This window comes from Salmo salar, chromosome 02 (genome assembly GCF_965601325.2).
Source record: "Salmo salar chromosome 02, fSalSal1, whole genome shotgun sequence".
Taxonomy (NCBI): domain Eukaryota; kingdom Metazoa; phylum Chordata; class Actinopteri; order Salmoniformes; family Salmonidae; genus Salmo; species Salmo salar.
Window position 1 is genome coordinate 22767332 of NC_138292.1, and position 24315 is coordinate 22791646.

The 24315-nt window shown below is 43.3% G+C and overlaps 4 protein-coding genes across 7 annotated transcripts; 3 read left to right on the forward strand and 1 right to left on the reverse strand.

Moving 5' to 3' along the window:
• Nucleotides 1–495: 495 nt before the first annotated feature.
• On the forward strand, nucleotides 496–5424 carry LOC106575899 (ribosomal RNA small subunit methyltransferase NEP1). 3 transcript variants are annotated; one of them, XR_006760237.2, is made up of 6 exons: nucleotides 513–813; nucleotides 1302–1403; nucleotides 1495–1636; nucleotides 1771–1979; nucleotides 3244–3686; nucleotides 5033–5424. XR_006760237.2 is itself a non-coding variant. In XM_014152620.3 (5 exons), the coding sequence occupies exons 1-5, from the start codon at nucleotides 592–594 to the stop codon at nucleotides 2440–2442; spliced, it is 813 nt and encodes a 270-aa protein (XP_014008095.2). In that variant the 5' UTR covers nucleotides 496–591; the 3' UTR covers nucleotides 2443–3228. The 3 variants fall into 3 exon arrangements, 2 of the variants coding, with proteins under 2 accessions (XP_014008095.2, XP_014008103.2); XM_014152620.3 differs by lacking the exons at nucleotides 3244–3686; nucleotides 5033–5424 and adding an exon at nucleotides 2305–3228 and having other exon boundaries at nucleotides 496–813; XM_014152628.3 differs by lacking the exon at nucleotides 5033–5424 and having other exon boundaries at nucleotides 3244–4228.
• Nucleotides 5315–8159, reverse strand: LOC106575912 (uncharacterized). The gene is made up of 3 exons (XM_014152637.3): nucleotides 7549–8159; nucleotides 6470–6762; nucleotides 5315–6225 (listed from the first exon to the last, which is right to left on the reverse strand). The coding sequence occupies exons 1-3, from the start codon at nucleotides 7838–7840 to the stop codon at nucleotides 5551–5553; spliced, it is 1260 nt and encodes a 419-aa protein (XP_014008112.3). The 5' UTR covers nucleotides 7841–8159; the 3' UTR covers nucleotides 5315–5550.
• Nucleotides 7356–19359, forward strand: nol1 (RNA methyltransferase NOL1). 2 transcript variants are annotated; one of them, XM_082958793.1, is made up of 16 exons: nucleotides 7356–7376; nucleotides 13478–13605; nucleotides 13772–13814; nucleotides 13923–13990; nucleotides 14145–14398; nucleotides 14556–14757; nucleotides 14910–15109; nucleotides 15244–15333; nucleotides 15527–15614; nucleotides 15767–15907; nucleotides 17206–17345; nucleotides 17443–17532; nucleotides 17644–17766; nucleotides 17952–18049; nucleotides 18158–18294; nucleotides 18405–19359. In XM_082958793.1, the coding sequence occupies exons 2-16, from the start codon at nucleotides 13500–13502 to the stop codon at nucleotides 18869–18871; spliced, it is 2247 nt and encodes a 748-aa protein (XP_082814919.1). In that variant the 5' UTR covers nucleotides 7356–7376; nucleotides 13478–13499; the 3' UTR covers nucleotides 18872–19359.
• A 221-nt stretch (nucleotides 19360–19580) lies between these two features.
• LOC106575935 (inhibitor of growth protein 4) lies at nucleotides 19581–23725 on the forward strand. Its single transcript, XM_014152690.2, has 8 exons — nucleotides 19581–19641; nucleotides 19947–20018; nucleotides 20552–20718; nucleotides 20814–20928; nucleotides 21848–21962; nucleotides 22067–22211; nucleotides 22350–22411; nucleotides 23380–23725. Exons 1-8 carry the CDS (start codon nucleotides 19605–19607, stop codon nucleotides 23417–23419), a joined length of 753 nt encoding a protein of 250 aa, XP_014008165.1. The 5' UTR covers nucleotides 19581–19604; the 3' UTR covers nucleotides 23420–23725.
• The last annotated feature ends 590 nt before the right edge of the window (nucleotides 23726–24315 follow it).

The window sequence follows — 24315 nt, forward strand, 5'->3', positions numbered from 1 at the left end:
TTGTATTTCTTATGGAGTAATAACGTATACATGTAACATTTGTTTGTTATACAACATGTTTCTCATAGCTAGGTCAAAACTGTGGACAGGCAAGCGGGTAGGACTATTGGTTGGGCGCTATTTAGGTTAGGCTATTTGATCGGAGTAACCTTATGTAAAAAGTTTCCTTCTAATTACATTGTCATACATTTTATCTCCGGCCTGAAAGCTATAGAAAAGGCCACATACTCTTTCTACCATATGCTATATCTACCTGATTTATGTTACATTCATGTTTTGGCGGAATGTTGGTGGAGCGCTGCAGCTATATGTCTCTCCAACAGCACCCTTGAGAGGCGGCTGGGAATGGACATGATAAATATTTTTGCGTCCCTGCCTTTTGACAAAGTGGGCACTGCTTATCACAGGGCGGCATCAGAGCTCACCTAAAAAGCCCATATGCCACTGGTTTAGATAAACTGTCATTGATTTTCGGCATAATTATGTGAGCTTTTATCTGTTGTTGGAGGTACGTCTTGGTCAGTTACCTCAGAAAATGCAGTCTTCGTCAACCTGCCGCCATAGACGGCCGCCTGCTGCCTAGTTATTCAAATGAGGGGTAGAACCTTAGCAAAACTCTATCAGTATGACGCGTTATTCCGGCGACTACCATCCGGAAGCAACATGGAAGCCCACTGTGGTGACAAGCGTGGTCTTGAGCATTTAGACGAATATGAACCCAAACCAGCAAAACATATGCGTAGCCTGCACGATCGCATGGCGGAAAGGCGACTAGTAGTTATTTTAGAGGGGGCAACGCTGGAAACAGTGAAGGTAAAGACGAGTATTTTGCTATTCACCTCCGCCATCCAACTGCTGTGTTGGCAAACTAACGTTACCGCTAGCTGCGTCTCTGACTTCCTGCGTTATTGGATATAAACAATTTAGATAGCTTCCTGTTCAACCAGACTTGCCTGGTAGATTTGTGAAATGAATATTGCATTCTGCACGATAACTGTGTTTTGTGACTATGAATGAAACAATTTGTTATTAGTTGGCTCCTGCCTGCAGGCCCACTGATGCATGTCCTAAAGCAGGGTTTCCCAAACTCGCTCCTGGGGCCCTGGGTACACGTTTTGGTTTTTGCCCTAGCACTACACAGCTGATTTTAAATAACCAACTCATCATCAAGCTTTAGTTAGGGCAAAAACCAAAACGTGCCACCAGGACCGAGTTTGGAAAACCCTGTTCTAAATAGTGGGCATGGAAGTTGCACCATAATCAATGAAGGATGTCAATCATGTTCTACTCTTTCCCCTCAGGTTGGCAAGACATTTGAACTGCTGAACTGTGACCAACACAAGGGCATGATCATCAAAAGTGGACGGGACCCTGGGAAGATTCGACCTGACATTACACATCAGGTAAGCTGTCATTTTCACTTAGATGACTGGTATTCCAGGGTCAATCTCCTTCGCTCCTCTAACCCAGCCATATCCTGTAATTGTTCCCCAGTGTTTGTTGATGCTGATGGACAGTCCATTGAACAGGGCAGGTCTCCTGCAGGTTTACATCCACACAGAGAGGAACGCCTTGATTGAGATCAACCCACAGACACGCATCCCCCGAACATTCAACCGCTTCTGTGGCCTCATGGGTAAGCCTGCTATGTTCTGCTGAAATTCTCTAAATACCTTCACTCTCCTACCATCCTTCTCTCCTACCCCTCTATTGTACTGTATATCTCCCTCTCTCATTTCATCCCACTTGTATTTCTCTGTCTCCTCCTAGTCCAGCTCCTGCACAAGCTGAGTGTGAGGGCGGCTGACGGCCCCCAGCGCCTGCTGAAGCTCATCAAGAACCCTGTATCAGACCACCTGCCCCCTGGCTGCCCCCGTATTTGTACCTCCTTCTCCTCTGGGGAGGCAGTGGGCGCCCGCACCGTGGTACCAGAGGAGGGGCCCGCCGCTGTGGTGGTCGGAGCGTTTGCACACGGAGCGGTGAGTTTTGCTTAAGGCTCTAGGGTAACGGCCCGTGTGCACCGATCCAGGATCAGCTTCACTTACCCTCCCTCATTACAGACCTTAGATCAGTGTTAAGGGGCATCTTCATCCTACTTCTCTGGGGCAGAAGCTGATTCAGGTACTGTTGATGTAGGTAGTGTGTGTGTTAGAAATGTAGATGTTGGGGGTTGATTTTATTCTCTACCAATTAAAAAAGGAGCTGGAATTTGGTAAATGATTAAGTGCTGCTGCTCCAGTTTGAACTGTTCTGCCTGCGGCTATGGAACCCTGACCTGTTCATCGGACGTGCTATCTGTCCCAGACCTGCTGGAACCCTGACCTGTCCACCGGACGTGCTATCTGGCCCAGACCTGCTGGAACCCTGACCTGTCCCAGACCTGCTGGAACCCTGACCTGTTCACCGGACGTGCTACCTGTCCCAGACCTGCTGGAACCCTGACCTGTTCACCGGACGTGCTATCTGGCCCAGACCTGCTGGAACCCTGACCTGTCCACCGGACGTGCTATCTGGCCCAGACCTGCTGGAACCCTGACCTGTCCGTCCACTGGACGTGCTATCTGGCCCAGACCTGGTGGAACCCTGACCTGCTGGAACCCTGACCTGTTCACTGGACGTGCTATCTGTCCCAGACCTGCTGGAACCCTGACCTGTCCACCGGACGTGCTATCTGGCCCAGACCTGCTGGAACCCTGACCTGTTCACCAGACGTGCTACCTGTCCCAGACCTGCTGGAACCCTGACCTGTCCACCGGACATGCTACCTGTCACAGACCTGCTGGAACCCTGACCTGTTCACCGGACGTGCTATCTGTCCCAGACCTGCTGTTTTCAACTCTCTACAGACAGCAGGAGTGGTAGAGATACTCTGAATGATCGGCTATGAAAAGCCAACTGACATTTACTCCTGAGGTGCTGACCTGTTGCACCCTCGGCAACCACTGTAATTATTATTATTTGACCCTGCTGGTCATCTATGAACATTTGAACATTTTGGCCATGTTCTGTTATAATCTCCACCCGGCACAGCCAGAAGAGGACTGGCCACCCCTCTCTAGGTGCCTTTCTAGGGACTTTTTCCTAGCCACCGTGCTTCTACACCTGCATTGCTTGCTATTTTGGGGTTTTAGGCTGGGTTTCTGTACAGCACTTTGTGACATCAGCTGATGTAAGAATGGCTTTATAAATACATTTGATTGATTATGCATTGGTTTGAGCTCTGCTTGTCCTCTCCTGTCTTAGGTGAATGTGGACTACACAGAGAAGACTGTGTCCATCAGTAACTACCCTCTCTCTGCTGCCCTCACATGTGCCAAGATGTGCTCTGCCTTTGAGGAGGTCTGGGGTGTGTTGTGATGAAGTTGACAGCGCACTGCTGCTCCAGCTAAAACGGTTGTGAACGTGAACATTGTCTTACAGGGACTAGAAATGGATCGGACAGTCACGTTCAGTCAAGGAACATTGTACAGAAACGGTCCATTTCACCAATTACCTCCTGTGGATTTGTACGATACTATGGGTGTATGTATTGTGTGTAAAATATGGTATTTTACATGTCTCAATTAAGGCAGAGTTTCAATAAGAAATGAATACTGTTTTGAATACACCATCTGTAAGGACTTGGCACCGAATATGGTCTTCCTACTTAAAAAAAAAAATGTATCCAGTGCATCATTGTTCTCATGGTTATACAGTGGAAATAATCTGTATAGTTTGTCTTCTGGTTTCTGTTGTTCCTTGTCAAAGAAACTGTAGGAGAGTAGAGAACAAAACAATTTAACTCATGATGGGGACAAAAATCACGTTTTCATGTAATACTGGTCAAATAATCACTCAATATACACTACTGTTCAAAACTTTGGGGTCACTTAGAAATGTCCTTGTTTTTGAAAGAAAAGCAAATGATTTGTCCATTAAATAACATCAAATTGATCAGAAATACAGTGTAGATGTTGTAAATTACTATTGTATCTGTAAACGGCAGATATTTTATGGAATATCTACATAGGTGTACAGAGGCCCATTATTAGCAACCATAACTCATGTTCCAATGGCACATTGTGTTAGCTAATCCAAGTTTTTTTTAAAAGGCTAATTTATCATTAGAAAACCCTTTTGTAACTATGTTAGCACAGCTGAAAACTGTTCTGATTTAAAGAATCAATAAAACTGGCCTTTAGACTAGTTGAGGATTTGGAGCAGGCTCAAAATGGCCAGAAACAAAGAACTTTGTTCTGAAACTCGTCAGTCTATTCTTCTGAGAAATGAAGGCTATTCCATATGAGAAATTGCCAAGAAACTGAAGATCTCATACACCGCTGTGTACTACTCCCTTCAAGGAACAGTGCAAACTGGCCCTAACCAGAATAGAAAGAGTGGGGGGCCCCGGTGCACAACTGAGCAAGAGGACAAGAACATTGGTGTTTAGTTTGAGAAACAGATGCCTCACAAGTCCTCAACTGACAGGTTCATTAAATAGTACACGTAAAACACCAGTCTCAACGTCAACAGTGAAGAGGCGACTCCGGGATTCTGGACTTCTAGGCAGACTTGCAAAGAAAAAGCCATATCTCAGACTGGCCAATAAAAAGAAAAGATGGGCAAAAGAACACAGACACTGGACAGAGGAACTCTGCCTAGAAGGCCAGCATCCCGGAGTCGCCTCTTCACTGTTGACGTTGAGACTGGTGTTTTGTGTGTACTATTTAATGAAGCTGCCAGTTGTGGACTTGAGACATCTGTTTCTCAAACTAGACACTAATGTACTTGTCCTCTTGCTCAGTTGTGCACCGGGATCTCCCACTCTTTCTATTCTGGTTAGAGCCAGTTTGTGCTGTTCTGTGAAGGGATTAGTACACAGCGTTGTATGAGATCTTCAGTTTCTTGGCAATTTCTCGCATGGAATAGCCTTCATTTCTCAGAACATGAATAGACTGACAAGTTTCAGAAGAAAGGTCTTTGTTTCTGGCCATTTTGAGCCTGTAATCGAACCCCCAAATGCTGATGCTCCAGATACTCAACTAGTCTAAAGGCCAGTTTTATTGCTTCTTTAAATGAGAACAGTTTTCAGCTGTGCTATTATAATTGCAAAAGGGTTTCTAATGATCAATTAGCCTTTTAAAATGATAAACTTGGATTAGCTAACACAACATGCCATTGGAACACAGGAGTGATGATTGATGATAATGGGCCTCTGTACATCTATGTAGATATTCCATATAAAAATCTGCCGTTTTCCAGCTACAATAGTCATTTACAACATTAACAATGTCTACACTGCATTTCTGATCAATTTTATGTTCTTTTAATGGACAAAATTGTTTTTTTTTTAAACAAGGACATTTCTATGTGACCCCAAACCTTTGAACGGTAGTGTACATGTAATTTGTGAGTAACAATGTAATAAAAACCAATACAATGTTATATTTTGTCAATCATATTGTTGTAAGGCTAAGGTAATTTGACAAATCTACTACTGACATATTACTCTTTTAGTCCATACTCAGTCCATTTCCACAAGGAAGCACGTCTTTTAGCAACCCCAGGTCGCTATATCTGTGGCTTTGTTTTGGGGGTTACAACCATTTTGCGGGTTTTCTGATTGGCTGCTTTCAATGACTTTCCTGCAGGTTTAGGGGCTTTGTAGCCTGTTTTTTGGACCTTGGCTGGTGATTTTGATGCTTGTCCTGCTGGTTTGTGGCTTTTGCCTACTTGTTTTGGTCTATCTCTTATTTCCCTTTGACCTTTTCCTACAACTGTTTTAGCTGTTTTTCCTGCTGGTTTCACTGCTTTTCTAGTTGTTTTTGCTCCTGGTTTCAGAGTTTTTCCTGCTGGTTTCACTGCTTTTCTAGTTGTTTTTGCTCCTGGTTTCAGAGTTTTTCCTGCTGGTTTCACTGCTTTTCTAGTTGTTTTTGCTCCTGGTTTCAGAGTTTTTCCTGCTGGTTTCACTGCTTTTCTAGTTGTTTTTGCTCCTGGTTTCAGAGTTTTTCCTGCTGGTTTCACAGCTTTTGAAACTGGTTTCTGGTGTTTTCCTGTTGGTTTCAAGGCCTTTCCTTTCTCTGCTGCTGGCTTCAAAATTCCTTTTTTCTGCTTGGTCCTCTGAGCTGCTGCACGTTCTCTCTGCTTGGCCCTCTCGACTGCTGCACGTTCTCTCTGCTTGGCCCTCTCGGCTGCTGCACGGTCTCTCATGGCTCTTGTCTTAACTCTCTTCTCATACGTCAGTTTCTGTAGTTTTTAGAAAAGGAGATGAGAGAGAAACATCTGCATAATTCCAAATTCCCAAATAACTGGTTGTGGTTTGACAATGAGCATGACAATGACAACTTGAGCACCTTCCTTTTATCAATGAATTATGCACCATGGTGCAATTTGCTTCCTACTCAGCTGAAATGAGCCAGTGGAAAATCAAACTGCCAAAGAGCTAAAACAAAAACCACCATGGACAAAAATGTATTAATCAAACAGTTACCTTGTTGAGTTTAAATGACCCAGATGCACCAACTCCAGTAGTCTGCACCAGTGTCTCCTTCCTCACCAGGCCTTTCACAGCTAAGTTCACACGGGTGTTGTTCTTGGTGACATCATAGCCACCAGCAGCCAGGGCATGCTTGAGGTCTACCATGGAGATGCCACCCCGGTGCATGCACTGGGAGACTACCTGAAGGATGAGCTGGGAGACCCGGGTAGCCACACGCCTTGCATCGTTGGTTTTGGGTGCAGATGCAGCCTCTGCCTGGTACTTGAACAGGCGAACTGGGGTCGCTGGATACAGATAGAGATGAAGATGGGGATACACTCATTAGTTATTCAATATTTTAATTGACATAAACACCTCTTTAAGGAATACCTAGGATAGGATAAAGTAATCCTTCTAACCCCCCACCCTTAAAAGATTTAGATGCACTATTGTAAAGTGGTTGTTCCACTGGATATCATAAGGTGAATCCACCAATTTGTAAGTCGCTCTGGATAAGAGCGTCTGCTAAATGACAAATGTAAATGTAAACATCACATACTTCAAAATTGCTTTTTAAAAATCATGAAGATATTGTAGTGACCTTAACCCAACACCTAGCGACCTGGTTAAGAGCTTTGGATGTCTTGGCGTGTTGGGTTGGCGATCATGTGTTCAAGACCAATTTGTGACTACCCCCTGACTTTGCTGCATTGATGTTAGAAGTGAGATATCCCCTGGTGACAGTCATCAAGAGTGCAGGCGCAGCAAGGAACTGTAGTGAAGCACAAGAATGTGCTCTTTGAAGGATGGGGGTAGTGTAGCAACCTTGACCCAAAACCAAGTGACCTCGTCAAAATGTTCCGATCTCTTCGTGTAACAGCTAGGAGTTGACAGATGCCATCCTGGCCCCGGTTCCCAGGTAACGTTTAGCATCCACCTCTAGCCCACACCGGGCCAGAGGCTTGTTAAAGACAGAAACTCGGTGGGTTTGTGCTACCTGGGAATGGGGGCAACCGCCCCGACTTTGCTACAATATGATGAGCAAGCAAATATTGAACAAGCTATAGAAATTAGTTAACTAGATCACTCACTTGGCAAAGGCACTTTTTCGTTTCCTGTAACATTCTTCTTCTCTTGGATTGCACGCTTCAATAGCTGACCCAAACGCCTAGCCCCTGCTTTCCCAAGGCCCCGACCACCTGGGGTTTTAACTGGCTTCGTTTGCTGCTTCACGCTCGACTTGACCGGTGGTTTTACTGGCCGTTTACGTTTAACTTTCTCTTGTCCTCCGTTGATTACTGTAACTGTTCCCTTTGATTGTATGTTAACTTTCCCTTTTCTCACTCGTTTGACATCTTCCTTTTTGCGGGCGTTTCTAGGCATATCGTTGATTACAAGTTGTGGTCGAGCAAATCACATAAAGTAAAGATAGCTAGCTAACGTTACTATATTTGGTTAAACAGTATTTGGTTAAACATAGTTGGGAAAGTGGGGTACGTTAGCGATCGAAATGATGACAACGTTTTGTTATCAATTTACAAAAAACAACAATATCAGTTTTCAAACGGTCGTTCGAAACAAAACAAAAATATTTTTTTAAACGGTCGTTCGATAATTATATTGAACGCTGGTCGGGTCACCAGAAGCACGAAAATCAACAAGCCAGCAACCAACATACACTGTCCGTTTGAGCTAGCTACTTACTGCAAGCAAAACTTAGTTGTGTGCGTGTACCGGTTGGCGGCGTTTATTTCCCTATAATAAAACTACCGTCTGTGAGTGTCGTTGAAGGAGAACGAAACGTCTCCCCAATAAAGTCGGAGTTGTGTGGTGCTTGGTTGGTATTTGTTGTTCTTTGTAACTGTTAATTCACACTTTGATGAATCATTTAAATTTTATATTTTGAGAGACATTCGTTTTTCTACATTATTTTCGCTCCCTTGAACACGGAACAAAAATATAAACGCAACATGCAACAGTTTTAAAATATTTTATTTACAGTTCATGTATGGAAATCAGTCAATTGAAATAAAATCATTAGGCCCTAATCTATGGATTTCACATAACTGGGAATACAGATATGCATCGGTTGGTCACAGATACTTAAAAAAAAAAAAGGTAGGAGCCTGGATCTGAAAACGAGTCAGTATCTGGTAGAGTTGATCAGGCTGTTGATTGTGGCCTGTGGAATGTTGTTCCAGTCCTCTTCAATGGCTGGGCGAAGTTGCTGGATGTTGGTGGGAACTGGAACATGTTGTACACGTCGATCCAGAGCATCCCAAACATGCTCAATGGGTGACATGTTTGGTGAGTATGCAGGCAGACCAAGGAAGTACAGGGACATTTTCAGCTTGATGTATGACTGCGGATGATTGGCACGACATTGGGCCTCAGGATCTCATCACGGTACCTCTGTGCATTCAAATTGCAATTGATTAAATGCAATTGTGTTCACTGTCTGTAGCTTATGCCTGCCCATACCATAACCCCACCACCAAGGGGCACTGTTCACAACATTGACATCAGTAAACCGCTCGCCCACACGACGCCACACATGCTGTCTGCCATCTGCCTGGTACAGTTGAAACCGGGATTCATCCATGAAGAGCACACTTCTCCAGCGTGCCAGTGGCCATTGAAGGTGAGTATTCGCCCACTGAAGTTGGTTACGATGCCGAACTGCAGGACTACGAGCACGCAGATGAGCTTCCCTGAGACGTTTTCTGACAGTTTGTGCAGAAATTCCTCGGTTGTGCAAACCCACTTTGATCAGCTGTCCGGGTGGCTGGTCTCAGACCATCCCGCAGGTGAAGAAGCCAGATGTGAAGGCCCTGGGTTGGCCTGGTTTCACGTGGTCTGCGGTTGTGAGGCCGGTTGGACATTCTGATTCTCTAAAACCCCTATGGACCTGGCTTATGATAGAGCAATTAACATGAAATTCTCTGGCAACAGCTCTGGTTGACATTCCTGCAGTCAGCATGCCAATTGCACGCTCCCTCAACTTGAGTCATCTATGGCATTGTGTTATGTGACAAAACTGCACATTTCAGTGGCCTTTTATTGTCCCCAGCACAAGGTGCACCTGTGTAATGATCATGCTATTTAATCAGCTTCTTGATATGCCACACCTGTCAGGTGGATGGATTATCATGGCAAAGTAGAAATGCTCACTAACAGGGATGTAAATCAATTTATGCACAACATTTCAAATCAAATCAAATGTATTTGTCACATACACATGGTTAGCAGGTGTTAATGCAAGTGTAGCGAAATGCTTGTGCTTCTAGTTCCGACCATGCAGTAATATCTAACAAGTAATAACCTAACAATTCCACAACAACTACCTTGTACACACAAGTGTAAAGGAATGAATACGAATATGTACATACAAATATTTTAATGAGTGATGGCCGAACGGCATAGGCAAGATGCAGTAGATGGTATAGGGTACAGTATATACATATGAGATGAGCAATGTAGGTTATGAAAACATTATATAAAGTGGCATTGTTTAAAGTGGCTAGTGATACATTACAACAGGATGGCAAGATGCAGTAGATGGTATAGAGTACAGTATATACATATGAGATGAGTAATGTAGGTTATGAAAACATTATATAAAGTGGCATTGTTTAAAGTGGCTAGTGATACATTTAATTAAATCAAGATGGCAAGATGCAGTAGATGGTATAGCGTACAGTATATACATATGAGATGAGTAATGTAGGTTATGTAAACATTATATAATATAAAGTGGCTAGTGATAAATTGATTACATCAATTTTCCCATTATTAAAGTGGCTTGAGTTGAGTCAGTATGTTGGCAGCAGCCACTCAGTGTTAGTGATGGCTGTTTAACAGTCTGATGGCCTTGAGATAAAAGCTGTTTTTCAGTTTCTCGGTCCCAGCTTTGATGCATCTGTACTGACCTCGCCTTCTGGATGATAGCGGGGTGAACAGGCAGTGGCTCGGGTGGTTGTTGTCCTTGATGATCTTTTTGGCCTTCCTGTGACATCGGGTGGTGTAGGTGTCCTGGAGGGCAGGTAGTTTGCACCCGGTGATGCGTTGTGCAGACCTCTGTACCCTCTGGAGAGCCTTCCGGTTATGGGCGGAGCAACTGCCGTACCAGGCGGTGAGACAGCCCGACAGGATGCTCTCGATTGTGCATCTGTAAAAGTTTGTGAGTGTTTTTGGTGACAAGCCGAATTTCTTCAGCCTCCTGAGGTTGAAGAGGCGCCGCTGCGCCTTCTTCACCAGGCTGTCTGTGTGGGTGGACCATTTCAGTTTGTCCGTGATGTGTACGCTGAGGAACTTAAAACTCTCCACCCTCTCCATGACTGTCCCGTCAATGTAGATAGGGGGCTGCTCCCTCTGCTGTTTCCTGAAGTCCACGATCATCTCTTTTGTTTTGTTGACGTTGAGTGTGAGGTTATTTTCCTGACACCACACTCCGAGGGCCCTCACCTCCTCCCTGTAGGCCGTCTCGTCGTTGTTGGTAATCAAGCCTACCACTGTAGTGTCGTCTGAAAACTTGATGATTGAGTTGGAGGCGTGCATGGCCACGCAGTCATGGGTGAACAGGGAGTACAGGAGAGGGCTGAGAACGCACCCTTGTGGGGCCCCAGTGTTGAGGATCAGCGGAGTGGAGATGTTGTTACCTACCCTCACCACCTGGGGGCGGCCCGTCAGGAAGTCCAGGACCCAGTTGCACCGGGCGGGGTCGAGACCCAGGGTCTCGAGCTTAATGACGAGTTTGGAGGGTACTATGGTGTTAAATGCTGAGCTGAACAGCATTCTTACATAGGTATTCCTCTTGTCCAGATGGGTTAGGGCAGTGTGCAGTGTGATGGCGATTGCGTCGTCTGTGGACCTATTGGGTCTGTAAGCAAATTGGAGTGGGTCTAGGGTGTCAGGTAGGGTGGAGGTGATATGGTCCTTGACTAGTCTCTCAAAGCACTTCATGATGACAGAAGTGAGTGCTACAGGGCGGTAGTCATTTAGCTCAGTTACCTTAGCTTTTTTGGGAACAGGAACAATGGTGGCCCTCTTGAAGCATGTGGGGACAGCAGACTGGGATAAGACTGGGATAAGGATTGATTGAATATGTCTGTAAACACACCAGCCAGCTGGTCTGCGCATGCTCTGAGGACACGGCCGGGGATGCCGTCTGAGCCTGCAGCCTTGCAAGGGTTAACACGTTTAAATGTTTTACTCACGTTGGCTGCAGTGAAGGAGAGCCCGCAGGTTTTGGTAGCGGGCCGTGTCAGTGACACTGTATCGTCCTCAAAGCGAGCAAAAAAAAGTTGTTTAGTCTGTCTGGGAGCAAGACATCCTGGTCCGCGACGGGGCTGATTTTTCTTTTGTAGTCCGTGATTGACCATAGACCCTGCCACATACCTCTCGTGTCTGAGCCGTTGAATTGCGACTCCACTCCACTTTGTCTCTGTACTGACGCTTAGCTTGCTTGATCGCCTTGCGGAGGGAATAGCTACACTGTTTGTATTTTTGTGCATGTGGAACATTTCTGGGATCTTTTATTTCAGTTTCAAAATGTTCAAATTATTCTACATTTTTTATCCTAATTTAATATTGTATGTATATTACTGTAAATATTGATCACATATTTTGATACATTGAATGTTAATATTGTGAACCTATGTTATACATTTTTTACCATCTGTTTTAGGAAGTGATGTCCCTGAGTACTACCCCTATATATATATATATATATATATATATATATATATGACCTTCCACCCCCACCTGGGATATGGATGCCTGATGAAGACCTAAGGGTGGAAACGTTGTTATAAATAACCATCACCTGGGAGCATGAGCAGCAGTGTGCAGCGTTTTCCATCAGCTCATGAAAAATGGGACCAACACTTTACATGTTGCGTTTATATTTTTGTTTAGTATATAATCGAAAAGGGTTGATTATTCTCTCTGATTGTTTATGCCCCAGGGAAATAACATATTATTCATTGGGACAACGCATCCAACTGTAACATTTTCACGTAGGTCTACACGAAACGAAATGAGTAAAGTTTATTTTCAGTTAGTATATAAAAGAGACTGAATACTTCCAACCTACTTCCAGAGTTTTAAAACTCTGTGCTCCCTCTGTAAAGATGAGCATTTTGCCTTCGTATATCACATGCGCCGGAAACGCATGGTTGTTTCTTCCGGGAATCAACGTGTGCTAGAAAAAAAACACATGCGCCTAAATTTGATCTGTTAACTTGAATCAAGGATCGAATAAATACATAATACTTTAACTATTGCAAGGTGAGTTTTTGAGAGTTGTAAACAGAAATGCCGTGATTGTTTGTGCCATACACAAGTGAATGAACAAGTCATGGTGACGGACTTGCACTGCGTATGTGATATCAAATTCCAACTAACATTCTTTACCGCTCATAGCAACCTCATGAGATGAGTGTTCGGTTGTCTCTAGAATGCAACTCGTCTGTTTTTATTAACAGAAGTCAATGTGTCGTTAGCTAATTACCAGCACATCATCATAATTGATACCATTGATGGATAACGTTAGCATGCGTGGAAATGTGTACTAACGATTAGCAGTTGTCAACTAATTAGCTAGATAGCTACCTAACATTCTTATGACGAGAATGCAGACTTGGCATATGAAAAGGACATTCCACGTATTATAATAACTAACGTTACATATTACACCGTGATGCTAGAGACGTCAACTTTTTTCTATTTCACATTGCTTTTTAATTCTCCACATCAGTGCTGGTCAGAGTTAAGAGGTGATATGTTCTCAGGTGCATTTTCAGTAAACACTTCAAGTTAAGCTGATTTGTCGTTATTTATAATTTTGTTATTTGCAACATTCTTGGAACAGATTCTGAGCAACATGTTACTGAGAATATAGCTAGCTACCATCTTTCAGAGTTGCCATCAGTGCATAGTTGGTGACTACTTTCATCCTATTCTGATCCTATGCCTTTGTGTGTAAATCCTACATGATCATGAGCTATATCTTCTCTCCAGACTACCTGTGTAGGTGTCAGTCATGGGCAGGAAGTTGGATCCCACCACGTATGTGAAGAAGGGGCCTGGGCGGAAGTCTAGGAAGCAGAAAGGAGCAGAGACTGAGCTGGCCAAGTTCTTAACGGATGGTGAGAGGGATGCTATTATAACATACAGCTTCTAAAGAGCTGAAGACATGCTCAGTATTCCTTCACTTGCTGGGAGTACAGTGGCACTAAAGCAAAGATGCATGACTGGGAATGAGACATGAAGCTTTAGAGGTTGATGCTCACTAACTATGCTTGTCATTTGTAGAGGATACTGCACCAAAACGACTGTCAAGCAGGTCCAGGAAAAGGTCAGTTTGTAATCTTTTGGATGTTACGTCGTCAATCCCTTTTTTAAACCACTATGTAATGTGTCACACGCTTTTGCTGATGATGATGATGATGGTGCTGTTTTGTAGAGCTGGGAAGCGAGCTCAAGTGACCAAAAAGCCCAAGGAAACCATTGAGAAGCAGGAGCCAAAAAAAGGTAAATTACTGTTAATTTGTAAGCATTGGGGGGGTAAGTCACCCCAGTCCATGTGGATCCAGAGTCAGACAGCCCCATCCATTTACTGTGTTCTCAATATAATAGCCATGAATGTCTATGGGGATTTAATTGGTTTGTTTCCCCTGTTCTCAAGGATTCACAGATGAAAACAGTGAATGGCTGAAGCCAGCAAAGAGGAAGCGTGAGGTCGGCCAATCGGATAACGAGGACGACAGTGACAGCGAATGGGAGCAGGAAGAGGACGAGGGACAAGAGGGAGGGGAGAACAATAAAGGGAAAAAACTGCTAATTGAGGGAGATGGTGACGATGATGACCTGGTTGATGACTACGGTGCATTGGAGGACAGCAGTGAAGGAGAGGGGGAAGTAGACGGTGATGGAGAGGAGGTATGTGAAATTATTCACTGAATTTGTGTGTCCAGGACATGTTCTAAATAGCAGAACAATGTTCGTTCTTCAAAGTTATTACTGTTCTTTAGCAAGGTGCTGAATCTTTGTCTGTTGAATCATCTGTTCCTTACTCCTCATTTCATCCCTCATTCAGCTGCTCCCCATCGAGCGAGCTGCCAGGAAGCAGAAGAAGCTGCAGGAAGCCATGGGCCAGGAGAGTGATGATGATGATGATGATGATGATGATAAGGGGAAGAGTGGAGATGAAGACATGGATGAAGATGACACGGTACAGGCTAATATAGATGAGATGGACAAATTTGTACTACCTGGAGCAGAGGAGATAGCAAAAGAGGGTGAGTTTAGAGCTTAAATTTGTACTTTTTTTGTTTTATTTTTAGATTTTACAGTTCTGCTTTTTGTTACGCCAGTTTACACATTGCTGCATGTTCTTTATCAGTGCCTGTGGACTCCGTCTGTAGTGAGTTTCTGTCTCCTGTGATTACAGGCGTTTTGCTTGTAGACCTGCAGACCATCCACCAGAGAATAAAGGACAACGTGGACGTTCTCTCTCACTTTGCTACCAAGAGGGAGGAGGGGAAAGAGAGAACAGAGTACCTCTCTCTCCTCAAAAAGGATCTTTCCACTTACTACAGCTACAACAATTTCCTCATAGACAAACTGCTGGATATCTTCCCAGTGTCAGAGGTGTGTCATTGCTTTGTTCTCCCAAATGTCATAGAAACACAAAATGAACAGGAATCTATGGAAGGTTACGTTTTGTTGTAACGGTTTTGTCATCATGCTGAACTAAGGCTTCCCTCGTTTTATGTGCTTTGTAGCTGATTGATTTCCTGGAGGCCAATGAAATTCAGCGACCTGTCACCATTCGCACCAATACACTGAAGACAAGGAGGAGGGACTTGGCTCAGGTAACAAATCTATTTCAAGTTGGATCAAATAAAGGTGCCCCAAATCCACTCCTACCCCCTAGGCATTTGTGTATGTCTGAAAGGATTAAGACTAAGGGTCAATTTGGAATTGACCAAAGGATCATTGGATGCTATTAGTAATACCTGTTCCTCTGCCAGACTGACTGAGTGACATGTCTGTTGTTTGTCCCAGGCCCTAATCAACAGAGGGGTGAATCTGGATCCTCTGGGGAAGTGGTCTAAAGTGGGCCTGGTCATCTTTGACTCCTCAGTACCCATAGGTCAGTACCAGCACACTCTAACCTTTTATATTTGTATGAAAGATTAGAATGTTAATTCTCTATTTACTACTGTTATCCTGCTTTCTGTGTGTTATGAGTAAGTATACATGAATTGATGAGTGTATACCCTAGCTGTGTTTTCTTGTTCCCAGGTGCGACCCCAGAGTACCTAGCTGGTCACTACATGCTGCAGGGAGCCTCCAGCTTCCTGCCTGTCATGGCTCTCTCTCCCCAGGAGGGGGAGACTGTGCTCGACATGAGCTCAGCTCCGGGGGGAAAGACCACCTATATGGGTGAGGATGTTAAATGAGAGTTGAATGACAATGATCACAATACTGTTTACTGCTGTTGGTCTCTACAATTAGCCTAACAATCAAAGGCAGCCTTTCTTGTGTTGCGACATGGGAGTTAGAATAGAAGAAAACAACATAATTTTGACATTTGGTTGTGCAGCAGCTGTTTTTCTCTTGCTATGTCAGTCAATAACCACGTTTCCATCCACACTTTTTATGCGAGTAAAGTCCTGATGTATAAAAATATTACTGTAAATGCCGACATATCATTTGTTCGGTCGACATTGGTGGGATCTTTTTGTCTGTAAAATTAATTATGTGAGAAATGGCGGTGAAAACGTGACTCGGGAAACCATGCAATTTATTAGATTACAGATGAAATAAGTTCTGATGAACTTCACAGGGTGGTGAAAGTGCACGGTGATGAACTTGATGCTCCTCTCCAATAAATATCCAGGGTCTTGTTCTGGTGACATGATGATCGATGCATGACTGCCACTTGACAAATAAAAAATATTCTCGCTCTCATCCAGAAAAGTCATGTAGACTAGCCTACCCGCACAGCATCTGAGAGCGCACGTACCAAGACCAGAGTCGGCACATTTTCTGTGTAACGCAACAGTTTTTGTGACAAAACCATCAGCAGAGTTGAAAAGGTGATGAAAACTTGAGATATTTATTCGGGAAACATGAAAAGTTAAGTGAAAAAGTACATTTTGTGTGAACTACGTCATCACGCAAGTCAGTTTATTGAAAACACACCACTTGTGGGAAAATGTGCATACTTTATGCAGATTTTAGAATATTTGCATGAAAATCTGTTGACAATTGGATGGAAACCTAGCTACTGACAGTTACTTAATTAGCCATGTCAGCAAACACTTTTTAGATTGGTAAGTTAGTCTAGCCAGCTATCTAATCATGGCCGAATACTGACCGGGCACGTGCCCAAGGGCCCTGACCTCTAAGGGGCCCCCCATTGATTTTGTTAGTCACTCTCACTCAGATATCATATTAAAATGGCATAAGTCATGGCAAAGTGTGTAGAATTGCAGGAAATTAACTTTAAAACTAAAATGTTTTGCCTGCGAGGTGGGGGAGCCCCCCAACCATATCTTGCTTAGGGCCCTCAAAAGGGGGCATGTTTTCATGTGGTTCGGTCCCACGAAAACACTTAATTTCTCATTTGGGCCTGATCCTGGAAAAAGATGAAGAACCCCTGATCTAGGGGCTTGACAGGCAAGACTTGTCTTTTTATTTGATTACTTATTTATTGTGTATATGTGTGTGTCCCACAGCCCAGTTGATGAGGAACACAGGTGTGATTGTGGCCAATGATGCCAGTGCTGACAGACTGAAGAGTGTGGTGGGCAACATCCACCGTCTGGGAGTCACCAACTCGATGATCTGTAACTACGATGGGAGGCAGTTCCCTAAGGTAATGAGAGAGGTTCTTGCTCTACATGCAGTTTATACATGTACTGTATGACACAATATAAGTATGTATGTTAACCTGTTGGTTACTATATTTGCAGGTAATGGGTGGGTTTGACAGAGTGCTGCTTGATGCTCCCTGCTCAGGCACAGGAGTAATCTCCAAAGACCCTGCTGTGAAGACCAGTAAAGTGAGAAAAAACCTATTATACACTACACGGGCCTTTAGATTTACAGTAGACACTGGCCTTTAATGACAACTTCCTGTTCATGTCTTCCTAATCCTACGTCTTGTCTCTCAGGACGAGTCTGACATCCTGCGGTTGGCCCACCTGCAGAAGGAGCTCATCCTGGCGGCCATCGACTCGGTCAACGCTGAGTCTCCCTCTGGAGGCTATCTGGTGTACTGCACATGCTCTATCATGGTGGGTACACAGTGTCACACTGACAAATAAACACAATCTAAATTGTGGGGCTTTACTTAAAGTGAATTGCAATGATTTATTGTATCGTATACGTTTTGTTGTTGTTTTTGCATGTACAAAATGTCTGATGGTTAAATTCATTTGGAGTAGAATAGCTGAAATGATGTTATTGACTTCATCACCAGGTGGAGGAGAACGAGTGGGTAGTGGACTATGCTCTCAAGAAAAGAAACGTCAAACTCGTCCAGACTGGACTGGACTTTGGCAAAGAAGGTTTCACCAGGTAAAGGGGTTATAAGAACACCACATTATTCACATTCATCCAGATATTTACCCGTACACCCTAACCATTTTCTCGTGCAATATGAACAAATATATTTCCTCCATTTAGATTCAAAGAGAGACGATTCCATCCCTCTCTGAAACTCTCACGTCGGTTCTATCCTCATTCCCACAACATGGACGGTTTCTTTGTGGCCAAGCTGAAAAAGTTCTCCAACACGGTCCCAACCACAGCAGTTGACAAAGGTAAAGTAGATGTCATCTTGGATCTAATAAACCACAATGCTTTGTCCAGTGTCGTGGAAACACCACTTGTGTTATATAAAACTAACATCCTGTTATTGTCACTATTCCAGACGGAGAAGAGGAAACCGAGCCATCTGAGGCAGTAGAGGTTACAGCTGATTCCTCTGATGAGGACGGGCCATCTAAAGCAGGGTCTAAGAACAAGTCCAAGAAGCAGAAGCCAGTCCCTGGCAAGCCAGCTGTGTCACAGAAGGCCACAGCCAACGGGAAGCCAGTCAAAAGCATCGCCAAGAAAACAACAAATCCAAGCACCATGAAAAAAAAAGAGAAACCAACCGGGCTGAAAAAGGCAAAGATCGCTAAGATGGATGGTGGGACTGTGAAAGTGGACGGAGAGCTCAAGAAGTCCAACACAGTCAAAACAGAAGGGGAGACGACCAAAGAGTCAAAGGAAGGGAGCAAGTTTGAGAAAAAGGGCGATAAACAGAGGAAATCCCCCATGCAGAGCAAGAAGAGAATGGGGAAGAACAAATTCAATAAGTTGAAGAAGCTGCTGAAAAAAGAGGTTGGACAATGAACATCTATAAAATGTTTATGAAAATGAAGACTGTAATTATTTAGCAGTTGTCGCTAGTCAGAGAGGTCTAATTGTCATGACAGATCAGTAATTTTCACAAGAGTTGAGCAGAGCATGTTAAGATAAATATTGCCTCCCTCCAGACTGAAAATCACTGCAGCAGACCCTCCATCTAGGGCCCTGAGCCTCAGTCCCCTTTGGAGTAGGTAGATGATGTCCCTAACCACACAGATACTGGATCATACATTTTTCATGGCCCTTGTGGATGATTGGTTCTAGGTTAGGAATATGGTAATATGATCCTAGATCTGTGGTCGAGGGCAACGTTCTTACTTCAACTCTCGTTAAACATCACAACTTCACATTTTATTCCTTCCTTGCAATGTTATATGTTCGGTTTAATTTCATTTTGTGTCCTTTGGTGAAATTGATATGTATTGTAAAGACTAATCCTTGAGACAATAAAATGTTTCAGATTGTTTTCCATATACCCCCATCTTGTGTTGGTTTTTATATTACTACAGTATTGTTGGCTGTGTATGACATCAAATATGTTATTAGATTTCATAAACAGTATGTTTAATCAATTACATTCAGTCTCTGACACAGTGCAAATACAATATCCCTATGCATTATCGATTGATAATAAAATACCGGTACTTAGATTTGATTTCGGATCAAACCAAAGAAGAACTCGTCCTCGCCGGAAGTTGTGTTGTTTACATTTTCCAAGATGGCGGCGGGAATGTATTTGGAACACTATTTGGATAGTGAGAATTTTCTATTATTTAAAAAATGTACAGAGAAGAATCTGCAAATGTTTTCGATAGTTCAGCTATCAATTTGAATTTCTCTGCATGTTTAGTCAATGCATTGCAAGAAGGAATGCTTTATTTGGAGAATTAGGCCGCTAATAGCTACCTAGCTAAGCCACACCAACGGTCGTTTTGCCTGCTAGGCAATAGCCTAGCTAGAGTAACATCACAAATTGAAGATACATTTGTTATACCAATAGTTTGTATTTTTAGTGACTATTAGTCAAAAGTTGTTAATGATTGTTCATTTCTCATCACAGGCATAGAGAACCTGCCATTTGAACTGCAGAGGAACTTCAATTTGATGAGGGACTTGGATCAACGTACTGAGGGTGAGAAATAACATTAACTACAACTGTTACCGACCAATTCACTATTCTGCAGAGTATGTGTGAACCATGTTTACAATGCATAATAAAGTAGCAGTCATCCCACCCACAAGTTGTGCATTTGAATTGCCCATGATGAATTTATGCAAATAAAATCTGTCTAGCCTCCATAACAACCAGATTACCAGGGCTAAAGAACATTCATGTCCACGGTCCTCAACAATTTACCATTCAATGATCTGCTAATCTTCAAACATCGTCAGGTCATATAGACCAAAAGCTGCACTAGAATTCTGTGAGGCGTCTTTACATAGCAGTACTTTGTTGAGCTTTTGAAGGGCACAGCCATGGGATTTCTTAGATCCATTCATACTTGTAAAAGCCCGAGATCCACATACTTCATAAATAAAATACATGTTATGTGGAAGCAAGTGACACGGTAACACACATCACATAAGGCTGATATTCCCAGACCAGTGGCATCAATAAAATTGCTTATCCAAACTTCTCACTCAACCCATCTGTCTTTCTCTCAGATCTAAAGGGGCAGATAGACTCCCTGGCAAAGGATTACACATCCAACGCCAGGACCCTCTCGTCTGAACAGAAGCTTACTATTCTGAGGCAGATCCAGCAATCGTACAGCAAAAGCAAGGAGTTTGGGGATGACAAAGTGCAACTGGCCATGCAGACTTATGAGATGGTCAGTAGTAGTACTCTGGAGCGTTGTGCTTCCTTTGTATTGGAGCCTTTGTGGGTCAGTCAAATGAATCCTAAAGTGCAGTGGTTGTTCCCTAGGTGGACAAGCACATCCGGAGACTGGACACAGACCTGGCCCGCTTTGAGGCCGACCTGAAGGAGAAGCAGATAGAGAGCACAGACTATGATTCCACCTCCAGTAAGGGAAAGAAAAGTACGTATTTAAAGGTGTGTGTGTGTGTGTGTGTGTGTGTGTGTGTGTGTGTGTGTGTGTGTGTGTGTGTGTGTGTGTGTGTGTGTGTGTGTGTGTGTGTGTGTGTGTGCGTGCGTGCGTTCGGGTCTGTTTCTCATGAGTGTTTGCCTTGTAGCATCTTGGCACACTTCAAAATATCAAATCATTCCGAGAAAAAATTATGGTAAATGTATTGTCATTTTGGAGTCACTTTTATTGTAAATAAGAATATGTTTCTAAACACTCTACATTCATGTGGATGCTACCATGATTACAGATAGTCCTGAATGAATCGTGAATAAAGAGTGAAAGAGGCATAAATATCATACACCCCCCCCCCCTGTTATTGTAATGGTGAAAGGTTAGCATGTCTTGGCGGTATATTTGTGCGTCTAACTTTCTCACTAATCATTATTCACAATTCAGGACTATCTAATCATGGTAGCATCGACCTTAATGTAGAGTGTTTAGAAACATATTTTTTATTTACATTAAAAGTGACTCCAAAATGACAATACATTATTTACCATTCATTTCTATTAGGCACAAAATATTCTGAAACAACCAAAACAAATAGCAAATACATCCAACAAGTTTGTACAGTCACAAGCTTGATGTAATCGTTGTGTGCTAGGAATATGGGACCAATTACTAAACGTTTTACTATTTTAATACACATAAGTGAACTTGTTCCACAGCTTTTGGTCCCCTAAAATGGGGGTGACTATGTACAAAAAGTGTTGTAATTTCTAAACGATTCACCTGATATGGACAAAAATACCCTCAAATGAAAGCTGACCGTCTGCACTTTAACCCCATAGTCATTGTATAATTAAAAATGTCACTTACCCAATACTTTTGGAGCTCACTGTATATTTAAAGCTATGTTTTGATATTTCAGGTGAGTCCAGGGGGCTGAAAGAGAAGAAGGTGGCTAAAACTCGGTCTAAAGTGAAGAGCTCCGATGAAGATGGCAGTCCGAAGAGTGCACAGAAGAAAGTCAAACTTCTCCAGCCGTACGATTGTTATTGTGCACTCTATCAATTCCTTCCTAGAAGACGATCGCCTTCATTGGCCTTAATTGTGTGTGTACTCACCCACAACTCTCTCTCATTGTCAGGGGGGAGTTCACTGCTCCAGCGGCTAACTTTGGGAACGTGCATCCCTCTGACGTGCTGGACATGCCAGTGGACCCCAATGAGCCCACCTACTGCCTGTGTCACCAGGTGTCCTATGGAGAGATGATTGGCTGTGACAACACAGACGTGAGTTTCCCCAGAAACCTCCCCAGAGTTCCCCCAGTGTGTGCACTGACCTGACCAAAATTGTTGTGTTGATCCTGGTTCTTGAAAGCTACAGTGTGTACAGACTTCATCAAACCCCTGTGTTGATTGTTTTTGCAGTGTTCCATCGAATGGTTCCACTTTGCCTGCGTGGGCCTGACGACGAAACCAAGAGGGAAATGGTGAGGGAATCAGCCAACCTACACAGACTAACCTCACTGGCCAGTTTATTAGATACACACATCTAGTACAGGGTCAGACCACCCTTTGCCTCTAGAACAGCCTGAATTCTTTGGGGCATGTATTCTACAAGTCAGAAACATTCCACAGGGATGTTTGTCCATGCTGACGCAATGGCATCACGCAGTTGCTGCAGATTGGACAGCGGTACGCAGTTGACACCAGACAGGATGGGTCCATGGACTTACGCTGCTTATACTAAATCCTGACTCTGCCATCAGCATGACCCAACAGGAACCGGGATTCGTTGGACCAGGTGATGTTTTTCCACTCGTCCGATGTTGGTGATCGCGTGCCCACTGAAGCCACTCTTCTTGTTTTTAGCTGATAGGAGTGGAACCCGGTGTGGTCGTCTGCTGTAATAGCCCATTCGTGACAAGGATCGATAAGTTGTGCATTCCTAGATGCCGTTCTGCACACCACTGTTGTACTGCTCTGTTATTTGTCTGTTTGCGGGCCCGCCTGTTAGCTTGTACGATTCTTGCCCTTCTCCTTCGACCTCTCATCAACGCTTACAGTTTTTGCTCACAGGACTGCTGCTGACTGGATGTATTTTGTTTGTCACATCGTTCTCCGTAAACCGTAGACACTGTCGTGCGTGAAAAGCTCAGGAGGGCAGCCGTTTCTGAGATATTGGATCCGACACGCCTGGCAATTGACGATCATACCACACTCAAAATCGCTTAGGTCACTCGTTTTGCCAATTTTAACATTCAATCAAACAGTAACTGAATGCCTGTTTTATATAGCAAGCCACGGCCATGTGACTCACTGTCTGTAGGAGCGATCCATTTTTATAAACAGGGTGGTGTACCTGATAAACTGGCTGGTGAGTGTGTATCTTACATAACGGAAATAATTATGGGATTTTAAGGTTTACAACTGAGTATTTCCTTTTTTCTAACTGCAGGTATTGTCCACGCTGCTCTCAAGACAGAAAGAGAAAGTAAGCCCCTAAGGTAGAGGGGCCAACCGATTGTAGAGTCAGGATACTACGTTAGTAGTGAAGAGAAAGTAACATGACAGTTTCTGTCCCCAGGATAGTATTACATTGTTTATCGGTCTTCTAGCATAGAACAATTGGTGCTTTATTTTTTTGTTTACTTGATTTTTCTGTCTTGGTTTAATGCAGTGTGAAGGAGATATGTGGTTACAGATGTATTTAACATTGTTTCAAAGGTTATGAGAGTTGCTTTGTGTGTTTTTTTTTTATGTTTCTATTTTTTTGTAACTGAACAATAAACACTAAAATTTGACAGTTAGTGTCCATAATACTGTACTATGCGTGTGACTACATGTAATTGACTGGAGTGAAGTGGATTGACGTATTGTAATGGATGCTGTGTTGGACCATCGAGAACTGTTGTGCTTTTAAGTTTGTTACATCATTTTCAATTATATTGTGTGCGCTCTAAAAAAAAAAACGTATTTTAGCCTGACAGAGTGAGTGGGGAAATGTTAATTTAAGACATTAGTACTTTTATCTGTCAGTTGATTGAACTACATTTGACTTTTTACATTTTCAAAATGATAGATCTGGTTTAGAGAGAATACATTTCATAAGGGAAATATCAATACTGTAGCTGACACCTGGGTACATGTGAGGAAAATTGTATTTTCAGTTTGAATACAGTTACTACCTCATCAGTCTTGTCCTTTTTGTCCTTTATCATGTAGATTGGTTCTGAACAGCATAGCTACAATTGTATGTTGCATGAGGTTATCAGATTTACTGTACTTGATATTGCAATATTTGAGTTTGCAGTAATGTAGTATCAATAACATTGTTGCGTCCGTTAACCGCAGACAGATGGCGTAGTTTGTTCGCGGAAGAGGGCCAGTGGGA